The sequence below is a fragment of the Poecilia mexicana genome, unplaced genomic scaffold, assembly GCF_051168715.1.
Source record: "Poecilia mexicana isolate PSO_F unplaced genomic scaffold, ASM5116871v1 scaffold_1, whole genome shotgun sequence".
Taxonomy (NCBI): Eukaryota; Metazoa; Chordata; class Actinopteri; order Cyprinodontiformes; family Poeciliidae; genus Poecilia; species Poecilia mexicana.
In genome coordinates, this window is record NW_028263370.1 from 2,681,920 (window position 1) to 2,705,564 (window position 23,645).

The 23,645-nt window shown below is 39.5% G+C and overlaps 3 protein-coding genes across 4 annotated transcripts; 1 reads left to right on the forward strand and 2 right to left on the reverse strand.

The window, feature by feature from the left end:
* Nucleotides 1-547: 547 nt before the first annotated feature.
* On the reverse strand, nucleotides 548-12,078 carry slc25a10b (solute carrier family 25 member 10b). The gene is made up of 11 exons (XM_088004951.1): nucleotides 11,559-12,078; nucleotides 8,258-8,377; nucleotides 6,124-6,238; nucleotides 5,964-6,012; nucleotides 5,789-5,830; nucleotides 5,666-5,709; nucleotides 5,506-5,576; nucleotides 5,081-5,173; nucleotides 4,914-4,991; nucleotides 4,762-4,818; nucleotides 548-3,187 (listed from the first exon to the last, which is right to left on the reverse strand). Exons 1-11 carry the CDS (start codon nucleotides 11,646-11,648, stop codon nucleotides 3,086-3,088), a joined length of 861 nt encoding a protein of 286 aa, XP_087861077.1. The 5' UTR covers nucleotides 11,649-12,078; the 3' UTR covers nucleotides 548-3,085.
* A 2,993-nt stretch (nucleotides 12,079-15,071) lies between these two features.
* Nucleotides 15,072-18,344, reverse strand: LOC106928484 (claudin-4-like). The gene is made up of 2 exons (XM_088004983.1): nucleotides 17,401-18,344; nucleotides 15,072-16,848 (listed from the first exon to the last, which is right to left on the reverse strand). Exon 2 carries the CDS (start codon nucleotides 16,703-16,705, stop codon nucleotides 16,037-16,039), a length of 669 nt encoding a protein of 222 aa, XP_087861109.1. The 5' UTR covers nucleotides 16,706-16,848; nucleotides 17,401-18,344; the 3' UTR covers nucleotides 15,072-16,036.
* A 1,273-nt stretch (nucleotides 18,345-19,617) lies between these two features.
* LOC106928482 (GTPase IMAP family member 4-like) lies at nucleotides 19,618-21,519 on the forward strand. 2 transcript variants are annotated; one of them, XM_015004761.2, is made up of 2 exons: nucleotides 19,618-19,991; nucleotides 20,107-21,519. In XM_015004761.2, exons 1-2 carry the CDS (start codon nucleotides 19,970-19,972, stop codon nucleotides 20,814-20,816), a joined length of 732 nt encoding a protein of 243 aa, XP_014860247.2. In that variant the 5' UTR covers nucleotides 19,618-19,969; the 3' UTR covers nucleotides 20,817-21,519. The 2 variants fall into 2 exon arrangements, with proteins under 2 accessions (XP_014860247.2, XP_087862170.1); XM_088006044.1 differs by having other exon boundaries at nucleotides 19,619-19,991; nucleotides 20,113-21,519.
* Nucleotides 21,520-23,645: the final 2,126 nt, after the last annotated feature.

Below are 23,645 nucleotides of genomic sequence, written 5' to 3' on the forward strand. Positions count from 1 at the left end.
AGGATGAACACTACCTCCTGTAATGGTAGGTAGTTTCTCCTCCATTACCACATTCAGTGACAGATGTGACAGAAGATGATGGAGGTGAAAGGTCACAGTCACTAATATGATGTATTACAATCATAACATATGGGTGCTTATGTTCATCTTGGCCAAAGAGCAGAATCCCCCCCGGATTTCATTAATCATTGCTCATGAATGTCACCAATTAACTGCCTCATGCCCACGGAGAGGCCACGAGTCTGGGAAGGAAGGCCTGAGATCAAGACGGTAGATGTGTGGACATTAAATCGCGCCCTTGCTCTGCTGAGACCAGAACCCTGAAGGTGAAGGCTGATTCTCCACCGCAGCCAGCTGTGCTGCGCGACCTTGTAGCAGTGAGAAGCTGAAACTCTTCAAATGAATCACTTACCACCCCAAAGGATCAGCAGCTGACTTATTAACTTATTAGATTTATTTAGATAAAGAAACACTGGCTTGCTTTAGAAACACTCAAATAAAATCCCCCCCCCCCCCCCAAAAAAAAACTACAGTAAAAATCTGAAGACACAGTTTCAATTAGTCCTTTAATTCTCAAATGTATTAGTGAAAGATCTACAATATTAAAACTTACTGACCCATAACTGTCCCGACAGTTCCACTTCAGTGAATGTAAATACAGTAGATGACACAGGTTTCATCCTGAGATGAAGATAGAAAACCTCTCGGGTGCACAAAACAGGACAATTCACACGCAACAAGACTGCCCCCTACAGGACAGATACTATAAGGCAGCAAGACTCGAGCAGGCACGGCTTGCAGAGGGAAGATATTCTTTACATCTTATGAGTGAAAGAAACAGAAAAACATTTGAAACTGGATTCATCCACAATTTCAGTTTGAATATTTTGAATCTTAAATGTCATCCCTTTGTTAAAAGCAGGTCAGTCAGTGTTATATCAAGTTTTAAATAAAGCGCGTTTTAAAACCAATATTGCAGACTGAAAAAGAGCTGTTGTTTAAAGAGGCAGCATTATGTATTTTACAGGCACATAGTACCATTTTATAGTACAATCAAGTAATCATGTTGCCTTTAGTTGTTATAAAAATGCTCCATCTATATCGAGAATCACTTAATTTGACTTTGCAAACACATTGGAATTGGGCTTTGTCCCTTTAAGAAGCTCCTGCTCTTTCCGACACTCCGCCTTCAGCAAGTCATCACATCAGTGTTCCTCTATTAAGCCTTTAACATTGTTCATAGGAGCATTGCCCTGAAAAGCAGTTTGTATAATGAGCTCAGCAGATGCGGCGTAGTTCCACAAAGCGTTTGCTAATTGCTGCTGGCTAGTCTGAAGGAGCTGATTGAGAGAGTCAAGGAGGTGGATGGCTCTGTGAGGCAGAAGCCCGACTGAAAACTGCAGCTGCAGAGGGGAGCTGTGTGTAAAAGGCAACCTCCCTGAAATGGTTGCCATGGGAGATTCAAAGATTTCTCGATCATACATGTAAAAATCAAGGCAGCACTCCAGGTATGTTTTTGACGAGTGAATATTATAACATAATGAAATGCTGAAAAATTTAGATTTTACACAATACTGCCTTTTTAAACCGTATCCTTAGAGTAGATATAGAATGTTGTTAGGATCTTGGAGACAGAATAATTTTTATGTATCATCAGATGTCTTTATGTATTTCAGGCCTAGTCCACATGTAGCCAGATATCTGGGGTGAAAAAAAAAGCCTTTTGGTCTTTCATCCACAGGAAAACTCAGTTTAATATCACTAAAAACAATTATTTATAAACTCCAACCAAAGAGGACAAATAAAGCAACAATAAATCCACATAGTATAATTTGTTTGACATTATTCCCAATTGACATTGACCTATGTTTTTTTTTTACTTTATAACCTAGTACTCTGTTTAAACGCATTTCAATTTCCTGGCGCCATGTTTAATTCCCAGCAGGAAGTCGTGGTTGTTGTGAAGCAATCTGATTGGCTGACACAGGTTTTAGCTTTGTGCTACACTGCCCCCTATGGGTCTGGCATGTTTAAAAAACAACAGCCAGGAGCAGCTTTGTGCAAGTTGATGTGGCTGAAAACTTTTTCTAAAACCGATCCCATGTGCACAGTATTATTTTTTTTAAACAATGTGGTGAAGATATTTGTTTTTAAAAAAAGACCCAGCTATGTGTGGAGAAAACCTCAGTTTTCTTTTAACTCGCTGTGTAAAAAGTGATCCAAACAAACTTGGTCCTCTCCGTTTTTAGACGTGATGTGAAATGTGACAGTGGAATGAATTAAGGAAGCAACGGAAAGAAATTAATCACATTTTAATCAGTCAGTGTTTTGATTTTGTTAAAAAAATATTAAGGTGGAAACAAAAACAAAAAAAATATTTTATGTTGAACTCAATTTATCAACCCCGCTGTTTGCTCACCGATTGCCGAGTGAAAATAAACAGGCGTCTTAGATTTATGACTTTGTAAATCCATTATAGATTGGTCAGATGGGAACTGATAAAGCTGCGCTGCGTTTGTTTACAACTTCTGGATGATGTCGTGCTCTCTTGATAAAATCGAAATTGCTTTAGAGAACTGTAAACTAAGCTGCAGTTTGCAGTTATTCCTCACTTTGTGTCACTCCTGAAATTATCACAAACAACTAATAGATTAGATTTTAGGTCAGATTAATAAACGGCACATGATATGAAATCAGCTGAGGTTAAAATTTTCCCTGCGACCAACATGTAATGTTAAACATGTACGATCTGAACTCAGTTTCCAAAACTACATCATGATTAAACAATAACAGTAATCTCTGACACTTGATTAATATTCTATTGATGTCATTAACCTCAATCCAGTAGCTTTGAATCTGTTTTTTCCCCCCATTTCTGATGTAAAAGAGCAAAAGAATGACCAGAACTGTTGGTTTTCGATGCAAGTCGCGTAAATCCACTTGTGGGATGGAGGTAGAGAAAAAAAGGAGAGGGAAAAGCACCATGACCATGTTCAGGTCCCCCTTTCCCTTCTTTACTTGTGAATAATGAGGAGCAGGATGAGGAAGGAGGACATGATTGGCGGTGACGGAGCCAAGGAGCGGATCAGGAGATGATGCGAATGCCGAAGTACTTCTTGAGTTGCTCCAGGAAAACAAAGGTGAGAACTGTATGGGGAACCAGGCGGATCCCGGCTGGGACAAGACCCTGCAACAAAGTCAAAGGATTTTAATCTCTGCACTTTGATCTGATAGTGAAAATAACCAACAACACTGAACTGCAGCACACAGAACAGAGGAAACATTCAGTGCGAAATGACAGCAGCAAAACCAGCAATAACTTGCACACACAGCTAAGTGGAGCGAATGTGTTCAAAAATTCACTCATTGCATGTAGATTGATTACACACAATGTTCTTTTAATTTTGATGATTTTAGTTATAGTGAATAAAACCCAAAGTTCAGTTTCTCTAAGAATTAGAATATTACAATCAAAAAAGAATCTTTAACACAGAAATTGTGTGTTATGGGCATGTTAAAGCCTCAAAGACATTAGGAAATCAGTGGAGTTGGTAGCTGTCCAGCACACAGTCACAAGGAACATCTCTGCATAAGAAACTGGATGTTCTCAGAGTTGAGCATATTAACACAAAGTTGAGTGGAAGGATAAAGTCTCAAAGAAAAGGCTCCATAAATATAACCACTGCCTTGGAACAGATTCATTTAAAGAGTTTGAAGAAGATCCGTAATGTCTGGACAGTCAGTGTTTCAAGAATCCAGGATGTGGACCACAACTGTCGCGCTCCTTTTATCCCCTGACTACAAGCTTTATGGAGATACTGATTTAATTCCCCAGCAGGATTTGGCTTCTGCTCACACAGCCTAAAGTATCTATACCTGCTGTAATGACCATGGTATCAATGGCCACCTAATTATCTCAACCTAAACCACACAGAGAAGCTGTTTTCACAGGCTGAACGCCTCCATGTCACGTCGCATTTCGGCAGTGATTCAACCAAACCAAATCCCGATCAACTACTGAGTGGATATACTGTGGAGCAATGTTGTCCTCAAGGCACACCACCCTGCATGGTTTAGATGTTTCCCTGCTGCAGCTCACCTGATTTCAACTGATGTCTGACTAACAGGCCAGTCCTGAGCAGCAGTCATCCAATTCAGGTGTGTTAAAGCAGAAACATGTGAAACATGCAGGAGCCTTGAGGACAAGATTTAGGAAACACTGCTGTAGAGCTGAAGAAAGTACGTTACAAATGGCCAACGTTTCTGCATAACAAAACTCTTATCGGTCTGACGTAATGTTTTGTATTCTGAGAAAATTAATGTCACTTTTTGAACTGGATTACTGAAATAAGTCACTTAATTTAACGATACTTTGATTGAGATGCATCTGAAATTCAAGGAGATTCTGAAAACAGTTGAGATCGACACAAAAAAATCGATTTTTTTGCATCAGTGTGGAAAAATAAAATCTCATTGCAGTTGAACTTTTTAATACACTGATAAAGGACTGATTTAAGAAGACACAATGAGTAGAATAAAAGACTAATTTCAAGCCTTCCTGCATAGAAAAACTGCTGAAAAAAATGAAACAGCCGTCATTTCACAACTCTGACTTTTATAGGTATTCAACACACATCTAAAGTGAGGTTCACAATGTATTTGCATCAATTATTGCCATCATCATCAGGTCTGAGTGATTTTCTATATATCCATGAATGAGGACAAATTGTGTAGGACTATTTTTCCTTATTTATTTTTTACCTTGTAAAATGCCAGCGGACCCAGTTTGGCCGTTTCCCGTAAGCAGTGCATTACTCCCTGCAGACATGGGGGGGAGAAATAAATATTATTAAAGTGAGTTTAAACTGAAAACTGAACAAGTAGGCGACCTACGAGACGAGCGAGTTACTTACTGTGTACTCTCCTTTTGAGTTCATCAACCTGGTTTTGAGCACATCCAGAGGCTGACACAAGAACGTAGCGCAGCCTCCCTGCAGAGGAGATGTTTGTAAAAAATGTAAAATATAGAAGAAGCAGCTCTGGAAACTGCTTTAAATCAGTGGAAGAACTCAATTCCTACCGCTATGAAGCTGGAAAGGAAGTGTGTGAGTATATTGTCTCCCATCACGCCTGTTCCCAACACCAGCTGCTTGGCCTGGTCATAACACGCCAACTGCAAACAAAAAAAAAAAATACAATTTGGGAAATGTTAATCTTAAACACTGAGACTCATTTAAATATAAATGTCCATGTATTGCCAGCTTATTATATGAAAGGATGAAATCTCCAGTGCAGCCATTGTCTCAATAATATTGATTTTTTGTGCCCTCTAGGAGGATTGTTATGAGGATTTTTTTTTTTTTTTTTGCAAAAAAACTTTTGAGATTTAAAGAAAGTCTAAATCATTCCGTCTCTGCTGCATCAATTCTTAGCTGCAGGAAAGTGTCGTTAATCACTTAGAAGAACGTTTTGTGAAAACGTAACGTGATTTCTAATGCGACTTGCCTGCCCCACAGTGACCAGCGCCCCCCTGCCAGACGCCATGGAGGCTCCTGAGAACAGCCTTCTCACACCCTCTGCATGAACAAATAAAGACCAGACCTTGATTGCGATGCCAGATGACACAAACACAAAGTCAAAACTTGATTTCGTGCTCGTCGTTTACCTTCTCTAAAGACTCTGTAGAGTCCATCGACGGCATGTTTATAGCTGCAAGCAAAGCACAAGTACAGTGATAAATTACGTGAACACCAATCTATACAGAGCATCGTTCAACCCCAACACTCACTTTCTTCTCTGCTCTGGTGGCAGCTTCACGTCGTTTTGCATTCTAGAAGAGGAAGAAGAAAAAATGATTTCAGATCTCATTTATCTTTCCAGCTAATACCAGCTAATACCATAATTAATTAGCAAAATCCACACAAATGTTCTTGCTTAAAGGGAATGTTGTCAGGTAGCTTTACCTGACATTCACCAAGTCTGATGGAGTCCCAACAAACCCACCAGTGAATCCTGTTGGCAGATAAAACGTGTTGGTAAACAGTCCTTCACAGGTGGCAACTGCACATTTGGGTCAGAGTGAAAGACGAAGGAACGAATGTGTGTGTGTGTGTGTGTGTGTACCTCCAAATGCTCCCAGCAGGACCTTCTGGTAAAAAGGCATTGGTCCCTTGCCAGTGTTGCCCATCATGTCTCTGACTGTCTCATAGATGGCAAATCTGGTGAGGGAGTAGGTAATCTGAAAGACAGAAACATGTTTAGTTCATAAACAGCTCAGTCACTTTCTTTATCCAAAGGAAGAAGTCTGGGCCCAAGAAAGCTGCAACCTCAAGAGATCTGTGGAAGGAAGCAGCAATCTTAGCAATACAAAGCAGGTTTGCATGTTAGTGAAGCATCACGGTTGCTTACACCGTTGTATTCATGTTCTTGGGTTAACATATGACCATGCATAATCACATTTTAGTACATTAAATTCAGATTTTTTTCATTTTAAAGATAAAAGAAATTACAAATCCTACTTTTTACGTCTCAAATAGAACAACGATAAACCCGCACCCTAACAAGCTCCAGCTTTTATCAGTCATATCTACTAAATGAGATTATAATGGAGCAGCAATACAGACAAACCTAATAAAGTTGTGTAATCTAACACAACTTCACCAGTTGTGTTAGATTCAATGGTGGCCTCAGGAGGCCGCTAGGGGGTGCTGTAACCCCCACTGGATAAGCCATAGTACCTCGGTTGGTCTGTGTGGTCTCTGACAAATGAGAAAAGCATTTTAAAACAGAATAAATTCTGCTGAATTGGTCCAACATTTGTGGTGGTAGAAAGGTTAGATTTAACTTCTGACAGAAAAAGGCCACAGGATTTTATCTGACCTGTACAAAATAAGCGGACTATAAAAGTAGAGTCTCTGAAGAGGAGCGTAGAAACAGCACAATATAACCAAAGCATCCTTAAAAAAAGACAGGATGGATCTATGTTTTCAGGTTTTTTCTGACTCCACTACCTGAATATCCCAGCTCAAATCAAGGCTCACTGAACCAGGCAAACTTTTCCCAATGTGTCATTGATTGCCCAATTTAGGTGAGTCTGTGTGAACTGCAGGGTAATTTCCCTGCTCTTAGCTGACGGGAGTGGCACCCAGTGTGGTTTTCTGCTGCTGTAGCCCATTTATTTCAAGACATTTCCCCCCCCCCCCCATCTCAAGCCAGTCTGCCCATTGTTCTCTGACGTCAACGAGGAATTTTTGTCCAAACTATTGCTGCTCCGAACAAGAGGGAATGACCCCCCTTGTCCGACTTATTCCCAGTGCACTTGAGTGATGGTTGTAAATAAAAACCCAAGTATATCAGCAGTTTCTCAGACACTGGTTTCAGTTTCAGTGTGGTTGAGCTCGCTAAAACAAAGTTCCAGAAAAAACTTGCTGTGAAAAGCAGTTATTATTTATTTATTTATTGCTGACTTTATTGCTGACTGTTGAAGATTTGTGCTTGCGTGCGTTCAGAGCCGTACAAAGAAATTATCCCTTCATAACTCTGACTGTTGCTGCCTAAAATTACTGACTTTGAGGCAGCTTTTCCATAAAGTTACAGTCAAAGTTGTACATTTTTTAAGCTTTATCTTTGCCATAACATGGTCTTATGGAGAAAAAAAAAGTTGAAATTGCTGTAGAGGACTTTCCCTTCCCTATTTCTCATCAAGTTATAATCCCTCCTTACCTGAGAAGACCCTGCATCATCATCATCATCATCATCATCATCCTGCTGCTGCTGGCCTCTGGTCTAATGTCTCCTCCCTGACCTTTTGCTCTATCTATTGTGACAATAAAGATTTACTTTAAATCAGTGGAAAGCAACAGTGAGCGCAACTTCTGAAAAAAATTAAAGAGGACCGGGTGTATTACTGACATAAACTAACAACCAAGGGATGTAAAATATGCAACAACATTTGTATTCTTGTTAAGAAGCTTAATATGATATCGCTGGTATTAATTAATTAATCATCCTTTTGTATATTATCTGCATTCAGCAGCTTTACTCAACTTACACAATTTGTTTGGGAAAAAGAAAAACTCTCTATCGCTATTTTTCTATTATTTTGCAAAGGTTTTTTTTTTCTCCACACTCAGACTGATTCAACAAATATATATGTAGATGTGAATTAAGGAACAAACTCTTCAACGCTGAAGATGATGATCACCCACATAATTTTTCAGATTCGGACAAAATTTAGCTTAAAAAAAAAAAAATCTACCTGTCGACACAGGGAGGCGGAGAGGCCACTGTAGAGAGCCAGCACTCCGTCATTCCTCACCACGTGCACAGCCATCCCAACCATCCTCCTCTTCACTTCCTGCTGTGTCTGCAGGTGGACCTGAGGAAGAAAAAGAGAGCCATATGTTGGAAAAAAAAATTAAAACCTCACACACTGATTTGGAGCTTAGATGCAGAACACAAAGGAAAAATGCACGGATTGATGTGAAAGCTTAATTTGATTCAAAAATCAAACAAGGTTTTCTGAATTCAGCTGTTTTCTTTTAATGATAAATGTTATTTTCCACGCTGTTCTTCATTAGGCCTTAAAGAAAAGGAAATCCTGCCATGCACCAGTAATCCAGGTGTTGTAACACTCTGTGCTTGTTGGAAGAGGGCCTCAGTGGTTTCAAAACATGACCTTTGTTCTTTGTTTTGATGAGGACCTGGGATTGAAGGTCAATGACCTTTTTGAAACAATGTGGGCTTTTGTTCCCCCCACATTGCTGATCTGAATAAACTGGTTTGTGTGTTTCGGTTCAACGTTTAAATCACTGCAGCTTCTTTTGTATCTGAACATTTTCAAGTCAGAAATTTCAAGTCCGAGGTCGAGTTCCCAACTTGTATAGTTCAAAGTTCCTCACCAACTCTACCTTCACAATCTGAAATGGATGCTGATTTAGTTACAACATCTGCTGAACAAAATGTTGCAACAGTGTCTCAAGATACAAAATAATGAGGAAACACATTGGCCACAGAACCACATTGGAAACAGAGATTTTGCAAATCTAATGTTTTCAGATTTTGGAACAAAGTTCAGTGATAAAATGCGGAAATCAAATATGACTTCTGACGTAATTTATTACCCACATTAGCAATCCATCGCCCTGTGGAGTTGCAGTAGAGGAGACAGTAAGTCGTTGTTAGTCTTCAGCCCTCAAGTGCAAATGACGAAGCAATATCTTGATCACCGACGTCACTTAATTTCAATTCAAGTATGAGGAGAATCAGATTTAAAGAAACCACTGAAAAAGTAACTCTGACAAAAAGTCAAGTTCTTTCTCCATTTCCACACCAGAGAAAAATCTGTTATGGTCACAGGTATAAAGATTAATTCGGCAAGATTCGATCAGGGCTCAAATCAAGCTGTAAGTAGAGGGAAAATTATTTTTGGAGGGAAATTAATTAGTGTTTTAAATAAATCGATCAACTTGATTATTTTATAACCATTTCATTAAAAAAAAGAGAGAGCTACAATTTAAAGCAAGGCAGCATCAGAACTGGTCCCATCCTTACTTATATTTTTCTGTCAGTGTTTGTGCTGCTGGCAAACCACTTTGTAACTTTAAAAACTAGAACAGATGAGGTCAAACCTGTGTTTGCCAAATCCGGTTCTACGCTAGCATGAAAACAAACAGGAGTCTGTGGTCTTTGCACTGCCACCACTGGACTTCTCGGCGATGTGGAAACAGAGCTCACTACAGCGAAGTGCAAAATGCACTTTTCCTCTATTATGGGACCTCATTCTGTTTTCACTGCATAATGTCTTTAAACTAACTAGATGTCGGAATAATTGTCGCAACAAAATGTTATTCACTCTTGGAAATCAAGCCATTGAAGCCGGCTGAAAGCCAGAGACGAAATAAAAATGCCTTTTGAAAGTCTTAACACTACACTGGCTCCAAAACCGGATTGTGACCATTTTGATTATGACACAGATTTTCATCTAAACTCTTGAGAAAACAGCATTTGATGAAGATGAATTAAAGCTGTCTCACACTAATCTCAGAGTTAAACATGAAAAAACACTTTGCAGGAAGAGATAATGACACAAGAGCTGTTCAGTACCGACTTTTCATAAATAGGCAATTTACTGGTAATCCGGTGTCAAAAACAGCTATTTATAATTTTCATCATTTCAGCCAGCTGACCTGCAGTGCACACAGCAGCAGGTAGGGGAGGGGCAGTAATGTGTAATGCTCCAAACTAGGCATCATCTAGCTACCAGATGGGAGTTTTACCAAGGTTCTGATAAGTTTGGGATTTAAAACAACTAAAATGTTGAGTGATGGGAGGCTCAGTAGGTAAATGGCCTGTAAATGACCTGTACTTGAACAGAACTTTATCAAGTCCACATTTCACACTCCATTCAGTCACACACATGCATTCACGTGCCGAGTGCAGTGTGTGATAGAGCTCTCTCCTCCCCATTGCCTGTCCAGTTACTGCTAAATAAAGGCCTCTTGTGCCTAAAAAGAGAAAATAAACCTAACATTTTCTGCTGCACAGTTCCTAACAGTTTTATCGTCCTTTTCATCAGAGGATCCAGTTCAGAGACAATTTTACTAGACAGACCCGTTATACCTGTTTTAGTCAAAGCCCAGCCAACAAAAATGTATATTACTGCGTGCAACCGGACAGTTTGCTTAACCACAAAATCCTAAATTTAGAGGCAGTTTACTGAAATATTTTTCTTCAGTCTTTGTATAAACATTTTAATAAACACGTGGTATGGACTACATAGGTTTAGGCACTTGACATGACTAAATATTTGCTAATTTTCTGTTTTAAATCAAAGCAGGGATATAATGCCATACATTTTTATATAAATACTATGATGCTATGATATTTTTACTCAAAACTATCCAACAGTAGCAAACTTAAATTAGCCCATACAACTAGAGAAGACAGGTCACTTTGTCACTTTCGGCTGTAGTCGTTTGAAGCCAGTCACCTTTTTTTTTAACCTTAATGCCAGTAAGCGGTTCATGCTCTGTTTTCTTCTTAAAATAATGAACATTTACATTTCTGAAGCTTGTGCTTTGTGTGTAAAAACCCGCTTTCCAGCTTCGCCACATGCAAGTAAAAAGTGAGGGCAAACAGAAGGCATTTCAGAGAAGCTGCTCAACTCCAGTCTGGTGATTACCTTTCCTCCCTGTATAATTACACAGCACATGATTTCCTGAGCGCCACAAACTTTATTTGAGTCATGTGCAAACGTCACTAGAGAAGAAGATGATTTAGGCATTTGGTATAGATTAACAGGACTACAGTGTCTGGGAAACTTTGGGTTGACCTATGACCTAGATTCAACTTTGAACATCCTACTTGTTACAGACAAACTGTGCCAATTTAAGATCTCCGTTAGTTTACAGTGATACTGTGTGAAACCTTCAAGACGCGAGGTTTGATGAAACACGCTGACTTGTGCAAGAGCAGCTGGAACCAGCTGTGCCCCGGTGTTAAGGCCTGCACTCTCCTTCACCCCCCAGCTCTGTGGGCAGAGCCACTGCGCCGCTCACCTTGACGAGATCCAGAGGATGAGTGCAGCATGCGGCTCCGCAGGAGGCCAGCCCCCCGAAATACCACCGCGACATCCGTTTCTCAGTCATGATAACGCCGGCTCCTCTCCCGTCCTCCTTCCACAGCGCTGGGTTCCCTCCACCCGGCTCGCCACGGCCCTCCGTCCGCCTGCAGTGCGTGGCGGCTCTGCTCAGACCTGGAGCTTCCAGCCGCGACAACAAGCGAGTGCAACCCACAGGACAACCTCGTTAATCTTCAAACATTCCGATAAAGGAGAGAGGGGACTTTCACGTCGCGAGACCAGCGTGCACGCGAGAGCTCGGTTGAAGCTACGATCTTGCGGCGCAGCAGGAAGCAGCTGTGACACCGAGGGAGAGAGAGGAAGAGAGAGAGAGAGAGAGAGAGAGAGAGAGAGGAGCCCAGCCAATTGTCAGTGCGGACGGAGGAGCTGCCTACCCGCTCGGTGGGGAGGCTGAACGGTGAAGGGCAGCAACGTAGTATGACAATGCAGAAATTTTCTGCACACAATAGGCTCGCGTACTCCTGTTTCCCCACTTTTAGCTATCATGTGCTTTTAAAGTGACACTCATCCTCTCCCATGCGATGCGGGTGATAAATGGGAACGCTGTCTCTTTAAGAGGACAACCGTTCCCAGGAGAACGGAAAGTAACCCTGAAAAAAGGGGCTGGTGTGTTTGGTGCTCAGCTTTCTCTGTGGGAGCATGTGGTTTTACTGTGTGGCAAGTTTAACGCTGCCCGTCCTTTAAATGTTGAAAATAAATACTAATGTTTTTGATGGTTTAATTTTGTTAAATTTAACTTGATTAAATATTACAATAAACAGACTGAAGAAGATTAAAATTACAATAAAAAACAGAAAGAAAGCAGTTGGTTGAGGGGTTACTTTGTTTTATGTAAAGGTCTAGTCAAACGCTTTGAGACTAACTCTTTTCAATCAATCAATCAATCAATCAATCAATCAATCAATCAATCAATCAATCAAATTTTATTTGTATAGCACATTTCAGCAGCAGGGCATTTCAAGGTGCTTTACATAATTAAAGAAAAAAATAATAAGAACAGCATGTGTTTGTTATTCTTCCAGGACGTCCTTGATGTTTTTCTTGGAAATAAGTGTTTAATTGCTTCCTTTTGACCCACCTTTTCTGTCTTTTGCCTTTGTGATCAACAGAATAATTACTGTGTATCAGTTGTCAGTCCAGTTTGCTAAGTTGTTGTCTTTATTTTCCTAAGTGACTTAATATGTTGCGTAAAAAAAAATGTATGCAGTAGTGCTTAGAAGTCATAGATGGTGGAATGCCTTATGAAAACGGCTTATGAAAGTAGTTATAATTTCCAGTAAGCACAACTAAAAATAATAAATAAGTGACTTTAGTAAACTTTTAAAAATGTTCAACAAATTATAAAACACTGGCACATAAATAGTGGTTAATTTCGAGAGGCTGGCTTGATGAAGAGTCATCAAAGTGGCACTTCGACCACTTATCGAAGCTGATCGATAAGTGGTCGATCAGCTTCTATTATGAAACGTTTGCAGACATAAAAAACGTTTTTTGAGTTGGAATTCAACTGCATTGAACATGTTAGTCTTAATCTACGAACAAAAGTACTTTATGTTTCCTGAAAATCTGAGTGAGACCCAGAAGCAGTGTGAATACTTTTCTATGTTTATCCTTTAAACAGTAGGCTTAGGGTGATGTGTGGGGTCATTATCATGTTGAGTCACAACAGGAGAGATAAGGGTGATAAAGTTGTTCATTTCAGAAAAGGAGTGACTATTAGTTTTCTGAAAAACAAATCAAATGTGTTTGTATATTGTTTATGTATCACTATGCTATTGTAAGGCGGAGCAACAAACAGGGAACAAAGCAGAAACTTGGTTCATACGGTTTTTGTAGAAATGTCTAAAAATTACATCCTTTCACTGTTGTCATCCTGCATAAAGGGTGAAAAGAACATTGATTTTTAAAATTGTAAGGATATTATATATGTAGGATGTGTTTTTAATGAGCATTTTCATTTGGGCTTCTTTTAAAAAAAAAATAAATAACTACATAGTGAAGTATATGCATTAGTTTAGTTGAGATTATGTATAAATAATTTTCAGCCCTGCAAATAAAAAATAAAACAGATCAATTAGTCATTAAATTGACTATGTACTTTCTTTGTGCCATGACTTTGTATTTTACACTTTGCACGTAAATGCTGGCATATGCTGACACATGTGGCTCTTGCTCATCTGCAAGTAGATCACATGCAGGTGAGCCTTCGTTATTCTCTGCTGTGATCTGAGTTGAGCAACAGAAGTAGGCTTGAAAAATGGTCTAGCACTAAATACACAACAGAAGAAGAAAACTGATTGTCATTCCAGAAAGAATCAAATGACTCACAAACACCAAAATGACCACATATTAGAGCAAATGCATGAACAACAATAATAATAAAGAAAATAAATTTCACAATACATTTATCCAGTCTTGTGTAAAGTTTAGATAAAACATAATTTGTAACTATTTCATAAAGAATAAGGGCCTCAATAAAAATGTCCAAGTTTGACTCATTGACGGATCGTTAGTGTCTGCTGCCCCCTAGTGGAGTCTGTTTGTTATCACAACTGGTCACTATTCAAAATCGAAAGTTCCGGTCTGAAATTGTGATCTTTGAGAATAATAATTAAATGTATTTCACATAGATACTAAAGTCATTTTGCACATGTAAGGGGAATTATTTCGAAGCAACCGACAAAGATGTAACACAAATTAAGTAAATTGCATTGTGTAAGTGTTATTGGTGCATGACACCTGTAGCACTTTACTTCTGTTTTTACTTTGGGTCATAATGATTATATGTATTTGGACATTTTGAGCTAAAAGTGATACTGTTCAGCTTTTGAATTGCATACATGATCATGAAAAGAAGCAGCAAACATTCGTGTTTGCACCTGAGGTTCCAGACATTTTATTTATCATGGACATAAACATAATCAAAATTTGAGGTTTTTAACAAAATATATGAATAATCTGCTTTCCAGGGTGGAGTTATTTCTATACCCTCTGTTGTTTTAAAAGTGACAAAGAAAAATATGGATTATTCTGAAAATTTACGTTAGACTGCAAACCCTCAATATGTCAAATATTTTACCAAAAAGAAAAAAAAAACACTTCAAGATTTTAAATACATTAGAGCGCACTATTACTGCACAATACAAGCACTTTGAACGGCCCTGTTGCTGAAAATGTGTGACATAGATAAAATGACCTTACCTTACTGTGCACTGTGTTTTAAACTTAAGGTATATAAAATATTAAGGTATTTGAAGCACCATGTCTTCTTCTGTACATCTCAAAATCAGGTAGTCGCTCTCCAATTTCTTAGTTGTGAAATCAAGAAAAACAAAATTTATCTGGTACCCTAATTACTTTGATATATGAAAGTCAAATAATACAAAAACATTTTTTAATTTGCTTTATTATGAGAATAAACCTGCTCAAACTGAAAAAAAAAAGATTATTTCAACTTAAACATACTTTTTACTTTTCATAAACATAAAGGAGCAGCGACCATTGAAGAAAGAATATTTTTTTATTAAGAATAAAGACACATTGCAGAGATAAGGTGACAAAGAAAAAAGTAAACAGAATAAATACTCAGATACTTTCAGCAAAAACACCAGTGTAAACTAATGTACAATGCACACTGGCCTTTAGTACACATACCACCCACACACACACACACACACACACACAAGCAGAGGCAGAGGGGAATCTGAGAAATGTGAGCCACGCGCATTAGTGACCATTAAAACATTTAAAATCCTCCCACGGTTCATTTCAACTCCTACTCCAACACAAAGCCCTTAAAGTTAGAAAACCTTCTTTATGTGCATTAATATTTCTACACTGAAATATGAAGACATGCCAAAAAATGCTTATACTTTATCCAAATTTAAATTTAAAATAATTTCCAGTTTTTTTTATATGAGCCATCTCTGAATATAAAAAAATGTAAATGAAATATAAATTGGAAAACAAAAGTTTTTATTTATATTTAAATTTAAAAAATGGTGTGTTGAAAAAATAGTGCATGTTTCCAAGTTTTTGATGTTGGAAAGCCTCATAATTTTTAGGATGGGACTCTGGTTGGGTCACAACAAAACATTAATATTACCTCAAAATCCTAAATATGCCAGGAGTATGAATAATTTTGAACTGAATTGTAGATTTCAATCTAATTAGCATACATCTTCATCCTAGGCAACCATGTAAGTAAGACATAACTCTAAAGCTTTAGTACTGCTAAGAAGACCCATCTGTGACTGCAGGTAGAACAGGGCATGAAATCAGCCCCTCTTCGGAAGAAATCCAAATAATCATCACATAGAAGCAAATAATACTTATATAGATGTCATTTTTGCAAGCATGTAATTGTAAGGTGTTTAAATGTCCAACAAAGTGATCTCATACAAATGACTTTTCCTGCTGCTTCACTTCTCCTGCTGCCCCCGTGGATGGGCTGGGCTTTGCTGCGGCTCCAGATACGGGCAGCGCTCTTCCTCCAGGGGCGGCGGAGCCGACGTGAAGCAGAGCTCCCCCCAGCAGGAGGAGCACGCTGGCCCCCCAGCCCAGGTACAACGCGGGCCCCAGTTCTCTCTTCAAAGGCGCCGCAACAGTTGGATCATAAAAGTCTCTAATCGTGGCATAGGCAGTCCAACAGATGGGCGTCAAGTAGGCGAGGCCGGCCACGATGAGGAGCACCCCTGCTATCCTGGCCAGGCGGGCTTTGGAGGCCTGGTTGCCGTCGCCCATGCAGTGGGTACACTTGGCCCCGGCAACACCGAGCATGACCGCCAGAACGCTGAGAAGCAGGGAAAGAACCGTCAGCCCTCGAGCTGCCTGGGCAGACGTAGGGAGGGCCAAGGTGGAGTCGTAGGCCTTGCACTGGATGTGGCCGGTGGTCTGAGACAGGCAGTTCATCCACAGGCCCTCCCACAACACCTGGGCAATCACTAGCTCTCCCCCGACGAAGGCCGATATGCGCCACAGCGGAGCTGCACACACCAAAGCCCCGCACGCCCAACCCAGTAGGGCCAGCACCAAACCAAGCACCTGGAGACCGGTTGATGCCATGGTCGCTCCGGAAACCGTCTCCGTCTATAAGTGAAGAACCTCCTCACTCCAACCCTGTAGCTCTCACTAGTAACTATTGAGAGTTAGGAGCCTTTATCCACTAAATTCTTGGTCAGTCAGTCAGATCTTCAGCACCCATCCAACTATGGAGAAGAAATAGTCTTTTAGAAACCATAGTCTATGGCAGTTTTTCTCAGCTCCAGTCCTCAGTGAGCTCTGCATTGCATGTTTTAGAGAAATCAGGTGTCCAGAACACTCGATTGTAATGATTGCATGACCTCCTTTGCATGCCATCAAGTGCTACAGAAGCCTGTTAGAAGGGAAATACCAAAAACATGCAGGGCAGTGGTCCCTGAGGAACGGAACTGAGAAACATTGGTTTTCTGCATATATTTTCCCCAGTTGGGTGTCTTGAGATAACAAGTTAATTTCCCAGTGGTTTTCTCGAGCTCATGAGATGATAGATGTGTGATGATTGGTGTGTGTGCGTGTGTGTGTGTGTGTGTGTGTGTGTGTGTGTGTGTGTGTTAAACCCGACTCCATTCTTCAAATGCATGCCATTGCATCTCGTGATTTCAAGAAAACAACCTTTGTTTTCTCTAGATGAACTCGTTATCTTGAGAAAAAGATGACAAAACCATTGGGAAAAAGTATTTGCAGATTCCGTATAAGTGACTTATGTTGGTCGAACTTACTTTAATCAGAGGTCCGCAGGCGTCTCGATGATCCTCTGCGCGCTTCCACATCCACAGTCCCTCCACAGAACAACAGATGTCCGAAGCAGTGCCTCTGTTTTGACAGGGCAGCTTGTCTCACTGCAGCTCACACAGGGTGGAGTGGGAGGCCAGCAGCGTAATACTGCATACTAAATATACTCACACAGAAAACACCACACAGATAGTTGGTCAGACAAAAAAATGAAAGCCATTCCATGACAGCAGAAGGACACTAAGACACTTTGTTGCAGTTACAGCTGGCAGCGGCCATGTTGTCATCACATAAACTTGGAGTGGGCCGTGAAAGGGGGGGAAGATGGAGGTCATTTAGAAGCTGCTGGACATCATTGATCCCAGTTAGTAGATCCAAATGTTTTTGTTGTTTAAGATTTTATCATCTATACAGTGCCTTACAAAGACGTTCGTACCTCAGAACTTTTTCACATTTTGTCACTTGAAAATGACAATTTTCAGATGCTATAATGGGATTTAATTGGTAGATCACTACAAAGTTGTGCATTGTTGTAGAGTTGGAGAAAAAGGATAATTGGTTTTAATTTGTTTCTCAACTAAAAATAAAAAAATGTGATGTGTTATTTAATCCTCTATGCTCTGATACCTCATTATATGAATTTACTTTTATGTAATTTAATCTCATTATAAATCTGCTTGATTTGAGGTTTTTTAGAGAACGTCAGTGAACAAACACAAAGACAAAAAAGAAAAACGGTAAGGGGTGGATTCAAAACAGTGGTAATGGCGCGAAACAACAGTCCATGCATCAACATTTTGCAGACCACTGTTCAATCCATCATCTGTAGAACGAGTGTGTCTAAAAAGATGCAGGAGTAAATCTAGACATAGACAGGCCTGGAGAGAAGAGGATTAATCAGAGAAGAGCAGCTAGGTGGTTAATTTTAACTCTGGAGGATTTCTTTTCATGGACACAAGTATGTTTTGTTTGTCTATCCCATAAAATCCCAATGAAATAAATCCTAAGTTGCATTTGTAACCAAACAAAATGTAAAATATGAGAAAGCTCAATAGTTAGGAATACTGTTGCAATCCACTGTAAATGCAAGCTTGATTTATTTGAGGTTAATGCTGTACACATTATTGTTGCCACTTGGTGGCGATAGAGGCGTTGTCACCTTTTCAACATTCTTTGAAGACGGTCTCAAATGATTCCCCCATCGTTTTGTTGATCCCTTTTCCTCCCTTTCTTATAGGACTGTTCTGGTGTGGAGAACAAAAAGGTTACATTTTACAAAGGAACATTTTTTTCCAATCCAAAATCAAATGACTTTTAATTTTGTTTTCATTAAAGCTCACAGGGTTTGGAGGAAAGAAAAACATTTGTTGAAAAAAAAATGCTATTTCAACAAAATCAGATTTTTGTTGATGATCTTGACTAGATCATGTAAATATCCCAGGAAAGGCTCATAATGCAAGTTTTGAAGGAAGGAAGTTTGTAGAGCAGACAGAAACTAAAGCAAACATGAGCAGAGAACAACAAATTACTGTGGTGACCTTGATATCAGTACTACAAAGTTCAACTCCCTTTTCTCTGTACAAAAGCACCTGTTCATGTCCATTTTATGTAGGGGGAACAGATTATTTCAGGTGGCTGAAAGAGTTAAAATATTTTGTTCCCCCCTCCTAACTTTGGCAAATAAAGAGCATATGTTATCAAAATCACAGGCTTTGTTGTTGATGATGAGAGGAATTAACACAGTTGAAGACTTGCATTCACATTAATTTGTTTCAATTTTTTAGACGGGGAACAGATTATTTCAGGGAGCTGAAATATCCATTCTCTCCTCTTCTCCCCCCATAACTTTGGGAAATAAAAAGCAACTGTTTCCAAATTCTCAAAAATTATTATGTGTGATAGCATACTAGACATTTCCTTAACCCAGTAATCTGTTTTATGTTATATTAGAACGGGATTTACCAAAAAGTTTACACTCTGATCTTTTCAGGAAGTCTTTATTTTGGTGCCTTGCTGTCAGCCAGTGTCCCTCCTCTTGTATCAGAAATCAAAAATTATAAATGCACACTTCGTGTTGGAAACCTGTTTTGTTGACTTGACTTTTATTTGTCAGGCTTAAGAGACAAAAGTTGGAAAAAGATCTATTCTCTTCGCGTTTAAAATAACACAAAACAGCGTAAAAAGACCTCCACACAGGACCTCGTTTAATTTTTTATTTTTTTATTTTGATAGCTGCCGATTAAACTGAAAGTTGCAACATTGACATGATTATATGAGTAATTTTTACAGAGAAATCGATCAGAAGCTCCGTGAAAATGGTCAGATCCGCCTTTTTTGTTGTCAGCTATCCAAGTCTCGTGTGGCACACAGGAGAGTTTCATTTCACTGGAAATGCTAAAGAGGAAAAAGGGAGGGACAGCAATAGTGAAGACTATAAAGGACTGCAGAAAGTCAGACAGGAGGAAGGTAGAGCTAAGGGCAGACCCATTTTTGTTGCTTTAACTCAGATTTGATCCAGATTCCTTTTTCTTATTTTAGTTTTGCCTTCTGCAGAACATGGATTCAACCTCAGCTAAAGGTTGGTATTTCTTCTTTTAAACACATGGCTTATTGATGCTCAGTAAAAAGTATCCTGACCTCACTCTAAATCAAACTTTGACTTTTCATTTCTCAACACATTTTGTTTTGTCCAGTCAAAGACCTGAGAATCGTCCTCCTGGGAAAAACCGGATCTGGTAAAAGTGCAACAGGGAATACCATCCTGAAAAGGGATGCTTTTATTGCAGAGATGTCTGGTTCCTCTGTGACAAAGGGTTGCCAGAAAAAAGCCGTCCACCTGGACGACCGAACAGTGACTATCATTGACACTCCTGGGGTGTTTGACACATCGATTCCTGATACAGAGCTGCAAGGTGAAGTAGAGAACTGCATCAGTCTGTCTCTCCCTGGACCACATATATTCCTGCTTGTTGTCCGTCTCGATGTACGTTTCACAAATGAAGAAAAGAATGCCATCAGCTGGATCACGGACAACTTCGGCGAGGAAGTCTCAAAGTACACAATCGTTGTTTTCACCAGGGGGGATCAGCTCCAAGACACTATTGAGAACTATTTGCACAAAAGCCCTGATCTGAGGAAGCTGACCAGTGACTGCAAAGCTGGATATGTTGTGTTTGACAACACAAGGCGAGAAAATCGCACTCAGGTGGCTGATCTGTTTGAGATTATAGATAAGACAGTACAACTAAATGGAGGGCATTATACCAAAGACCTTTTCATAAAGGCCCAGAATAAATTATGGTGGCGCCAGAAGGGCAGTGATGCGTATGCTCTAGGTGAACGTTTATTGTGGTATGGAGCAGGTGCAGCAGCAGTCCTTGGTTTTAGGCTTAGAAGGTTGTAGCTCAGTTTATGCTAAAAATGTTGGCACTTAATAATGGAGGTGCAGTGATTATGTAGAATATTGATTGGTGGATTGAACTTAAGACAGACTATAGCTAAGGTAATTAAGAAAAATCACTGAAATGTAGCTCATAGCGAAAATTCAACCTGGAAGACTCCATCCCCTCCGTTCGCCCATCGGCGTCATGCTCATCTCCGACCTCAGCTCTGGACCTCACCTGGCGTGTCCAATCATCAATAAGGCTCTGCATAAAAGGATCCACACCGAAGCCGTCAGCCTCTTCCCAGCTGCGTTCAACCCACCACCGCCCCTTCTCCACCCACATCCATCGGCTCTCCAGGATGGCACCCTTTCCAGACCTCCACCACCAGTGTCGGGCCCCGGGGGAGAGCATCCCTAATCGGTTATCGGGATGTTCATCGAGTTCACATCAAATCTCTGCTCAGATCAGCTGCCGGGGCCCGAGCGCCAAAGAACTGTTATTCATTGCTGTCATTAAATCTTCTAATTGTTCCTTTTTCTTCGTCTGAGTCTTTCCAGATTGAAATTGAGTTATATATGTAAGGCTTTTAAACTTATGTACTCTTCTTTATTAATTAAATATTACCTGTGCTTAATTCTTTCTTAGTAACTGATCAATATTGTGTGGGGGAAGTGTTATTTTTTTGTTTTATTTGAAAATAAAAACTACACAAATAGCTGACATTTGAAGATGAGTTTTTTTTTTCTTCCTTTTTTGCAATAATGGTGTAGAACATGAAAGACCATTTCTGCCTCTCTCATTAAAAAACAAACTTGCATCTCATGACTTGGCTATCTAATAATTATGAGATACTCTCATAATAATGTGTACCAAATTCAAGTAAACTATTATCACCAAGGGAAAACTTGCTATGCAGGCAGCAGCAAAGACATAAAATAGTCACACAAGAAAAACATATTAATCCTTACAGTGTGGGGCTGGAACTGACCACGCTGATAGCAGCAGCAATAGCAGTCAGTAATATGAGCTGCAATGCATCCAATCCAATGCAAATCTGCAAAGCACCGGTGGGAGATAAGTTAGCAAAACAATGTCGTAAAAACAGACTTATCCTGCAGGAACAGAGAAAATAAAGAGGAAGAAAGATGAACATATGTTTGCATGTGTTTCAGTAATGTAATGTTTATCAAAAGGATTTGTGGAGCTGCTAATAGAAAATTAGTTTGACAGCAGCAGAGATAAATGGTCCAGATGGCTATTGAACGGTCCAGTTCAATAGCCATCTGGACCGTGCAGAATATGGATTCAACCTCAGCTAAAAGTTCAATAGCGGTTCAATAACTGGACCGCTATTGAACGGTCCAGTTCAATAGCCAACATTTAAGCTAGCATCTTTGTATTTGTGTGGATCTGAGTTTAAACTTTAAATGAGTTAATTGTCAAGGTTGGCCCTATATATTTCTGAGGTTTGTTTTGGCTTCATATTGTTTGATAACAATATTTACAATGTCTTAATGTTTGACATTGTATAACAAAATGTTTTATGTCAGCCTACCTGGCTACTACATTAATATATTATCCATCTACTCTAAGCTGTAGCTTGCGATGTGTTGTTTGCTGCTGAGCATGATCATTTATGTGGCTAAAATAAATATTATTCTTACATTAACTTATTAGTTGTGTAACTTCTAAGTTATAAGTTCTGTAAGCTAAAAACTGTAAGTTATGAAACTTCTCCAGGAGCACTGTTAAAGTTAGTTTTAGGTGCAGAATCAGCTCAGCACTGGTCCACATTCTCAGGTGAGAAAGACTCACCAAGTATAAATCCTAGCAAAATTTAATTTAATCAAAGAATGTCATGAATATGTGTGTAAGTATTCCGTCTTAATTCCAATGCATACTAGTTGCTTTTGTTGCTTTTAACACCACCAGATGATACATGCATAAATATATACGTCAGAGATGCAGAAAGTTTGTAGCAGCTGTGCGAACGATCTAATCGTCTGACTGTTGATTGCAGCAGTCCACACTGCTAGCAGAAACAGAGGGCCCCAAAACCAAACCACTTCACTAGATCATGTAAATATCCCAACAAAGGTTTATAATGCATGCTTGAAGGAGGGAGGTTTATAGAGCAGAAGGAAAGTAAAGCAAACATGATCAGGCTGCTTGACATGAACAAGGACACTGTTCATGCTCACCCTGTGTGAGCTAAGATGGAGTGTCAACATTGATTAAGAGGAAAATTCACAGATTAGGAAGCAGTTTGAGTGACCGCTCTTTTTATTTGGCTCATCAGATAAATTAGCTTAGAGCTCAGATCAAAATGTAATTTGCTCTCATAGCCCCGCGTTTGAACCCTTTAAGTTTCGTTTTTCATGAAACGGGTCACATGTGACGCACAGAACGGTTTCTTTTTACCGGAAATGCTGCAGAAAATCAGTCCTCGGGAAGGTAGAGCTAAGGGCAGACCCTTTTTTTGTTGCTTTAACTCAGATTTGATCCAAATTCCTTTTTCTTATTTTAGTTTTGCCTTCTGCAGAATATGGATTCAACCTCAGCTAAAAGTTGGTTTTTATTCTTTTAAACACATGGCTTATTCATGCTCAGTAAAAAATATCCTGACCTCACTCTAAATCAAACTTTGACTTTTCATTTCTCAACACATTTTGTTTTGTCCAGTCAAAGACCTGAGAATTGTCCTCCTGGGAAAAACCGGATCTGGTAAAAGTGCAACAGGGAATACCATCCTGGGAATGGACGCTTTTATTACAGAGATGTCTCCTTCCTCTGTGACGAAGGTATGCCAGAAAGAAACCGTCCACCTGGATGGCAGAACAGTGACT

Excerpts from the sequence above, each read along its gene's own strand:
- slc25a10b (XM_088004951.1), bottom strand. The coding sequence starts at position 11,648 with ATGACTGAGAAACGGATGTCGCGGTGGTATTTCGGGGGGCTGGCCTCC. Across the intron at positions 6,239-8,257 it reads CCGCCTCCCTGTGTCGACAG|ATTACCTACTCCCTCACCAG; the intron begins GTAGATTTTTTT and ends TCTGTCTTTCAG. Across the intron at positions 5,174-5,505 it reads CGCTGGTCACTGTGGGGCAG|TTGGCGTGTTATGACCAGGC; the intron begins GCAAGTCGCATT and ends TTTTGTTTGCAG.
- LOC106928484 (XM_088004983.1), bottom strand. The coding sequence starts at position 16,705 with ATGGCATCAACCGGTCTCCAGGTGCTTGGTTTGGTGCTGGCCCTACTG.
- LOC106928482 (XM_015004761.2), top strand. The coding sequence starts at position 19,970 with ATGGATTCAACCTCAGCTAAAG. Across the intron at positions 19,992-20,106 it reads GGATTCAACCTCAGCTAAAG|TCAAAGACCTGAGAATCGTC; the intron begins GTTGGTATTTCT and ends TGTTTTGTCCAG.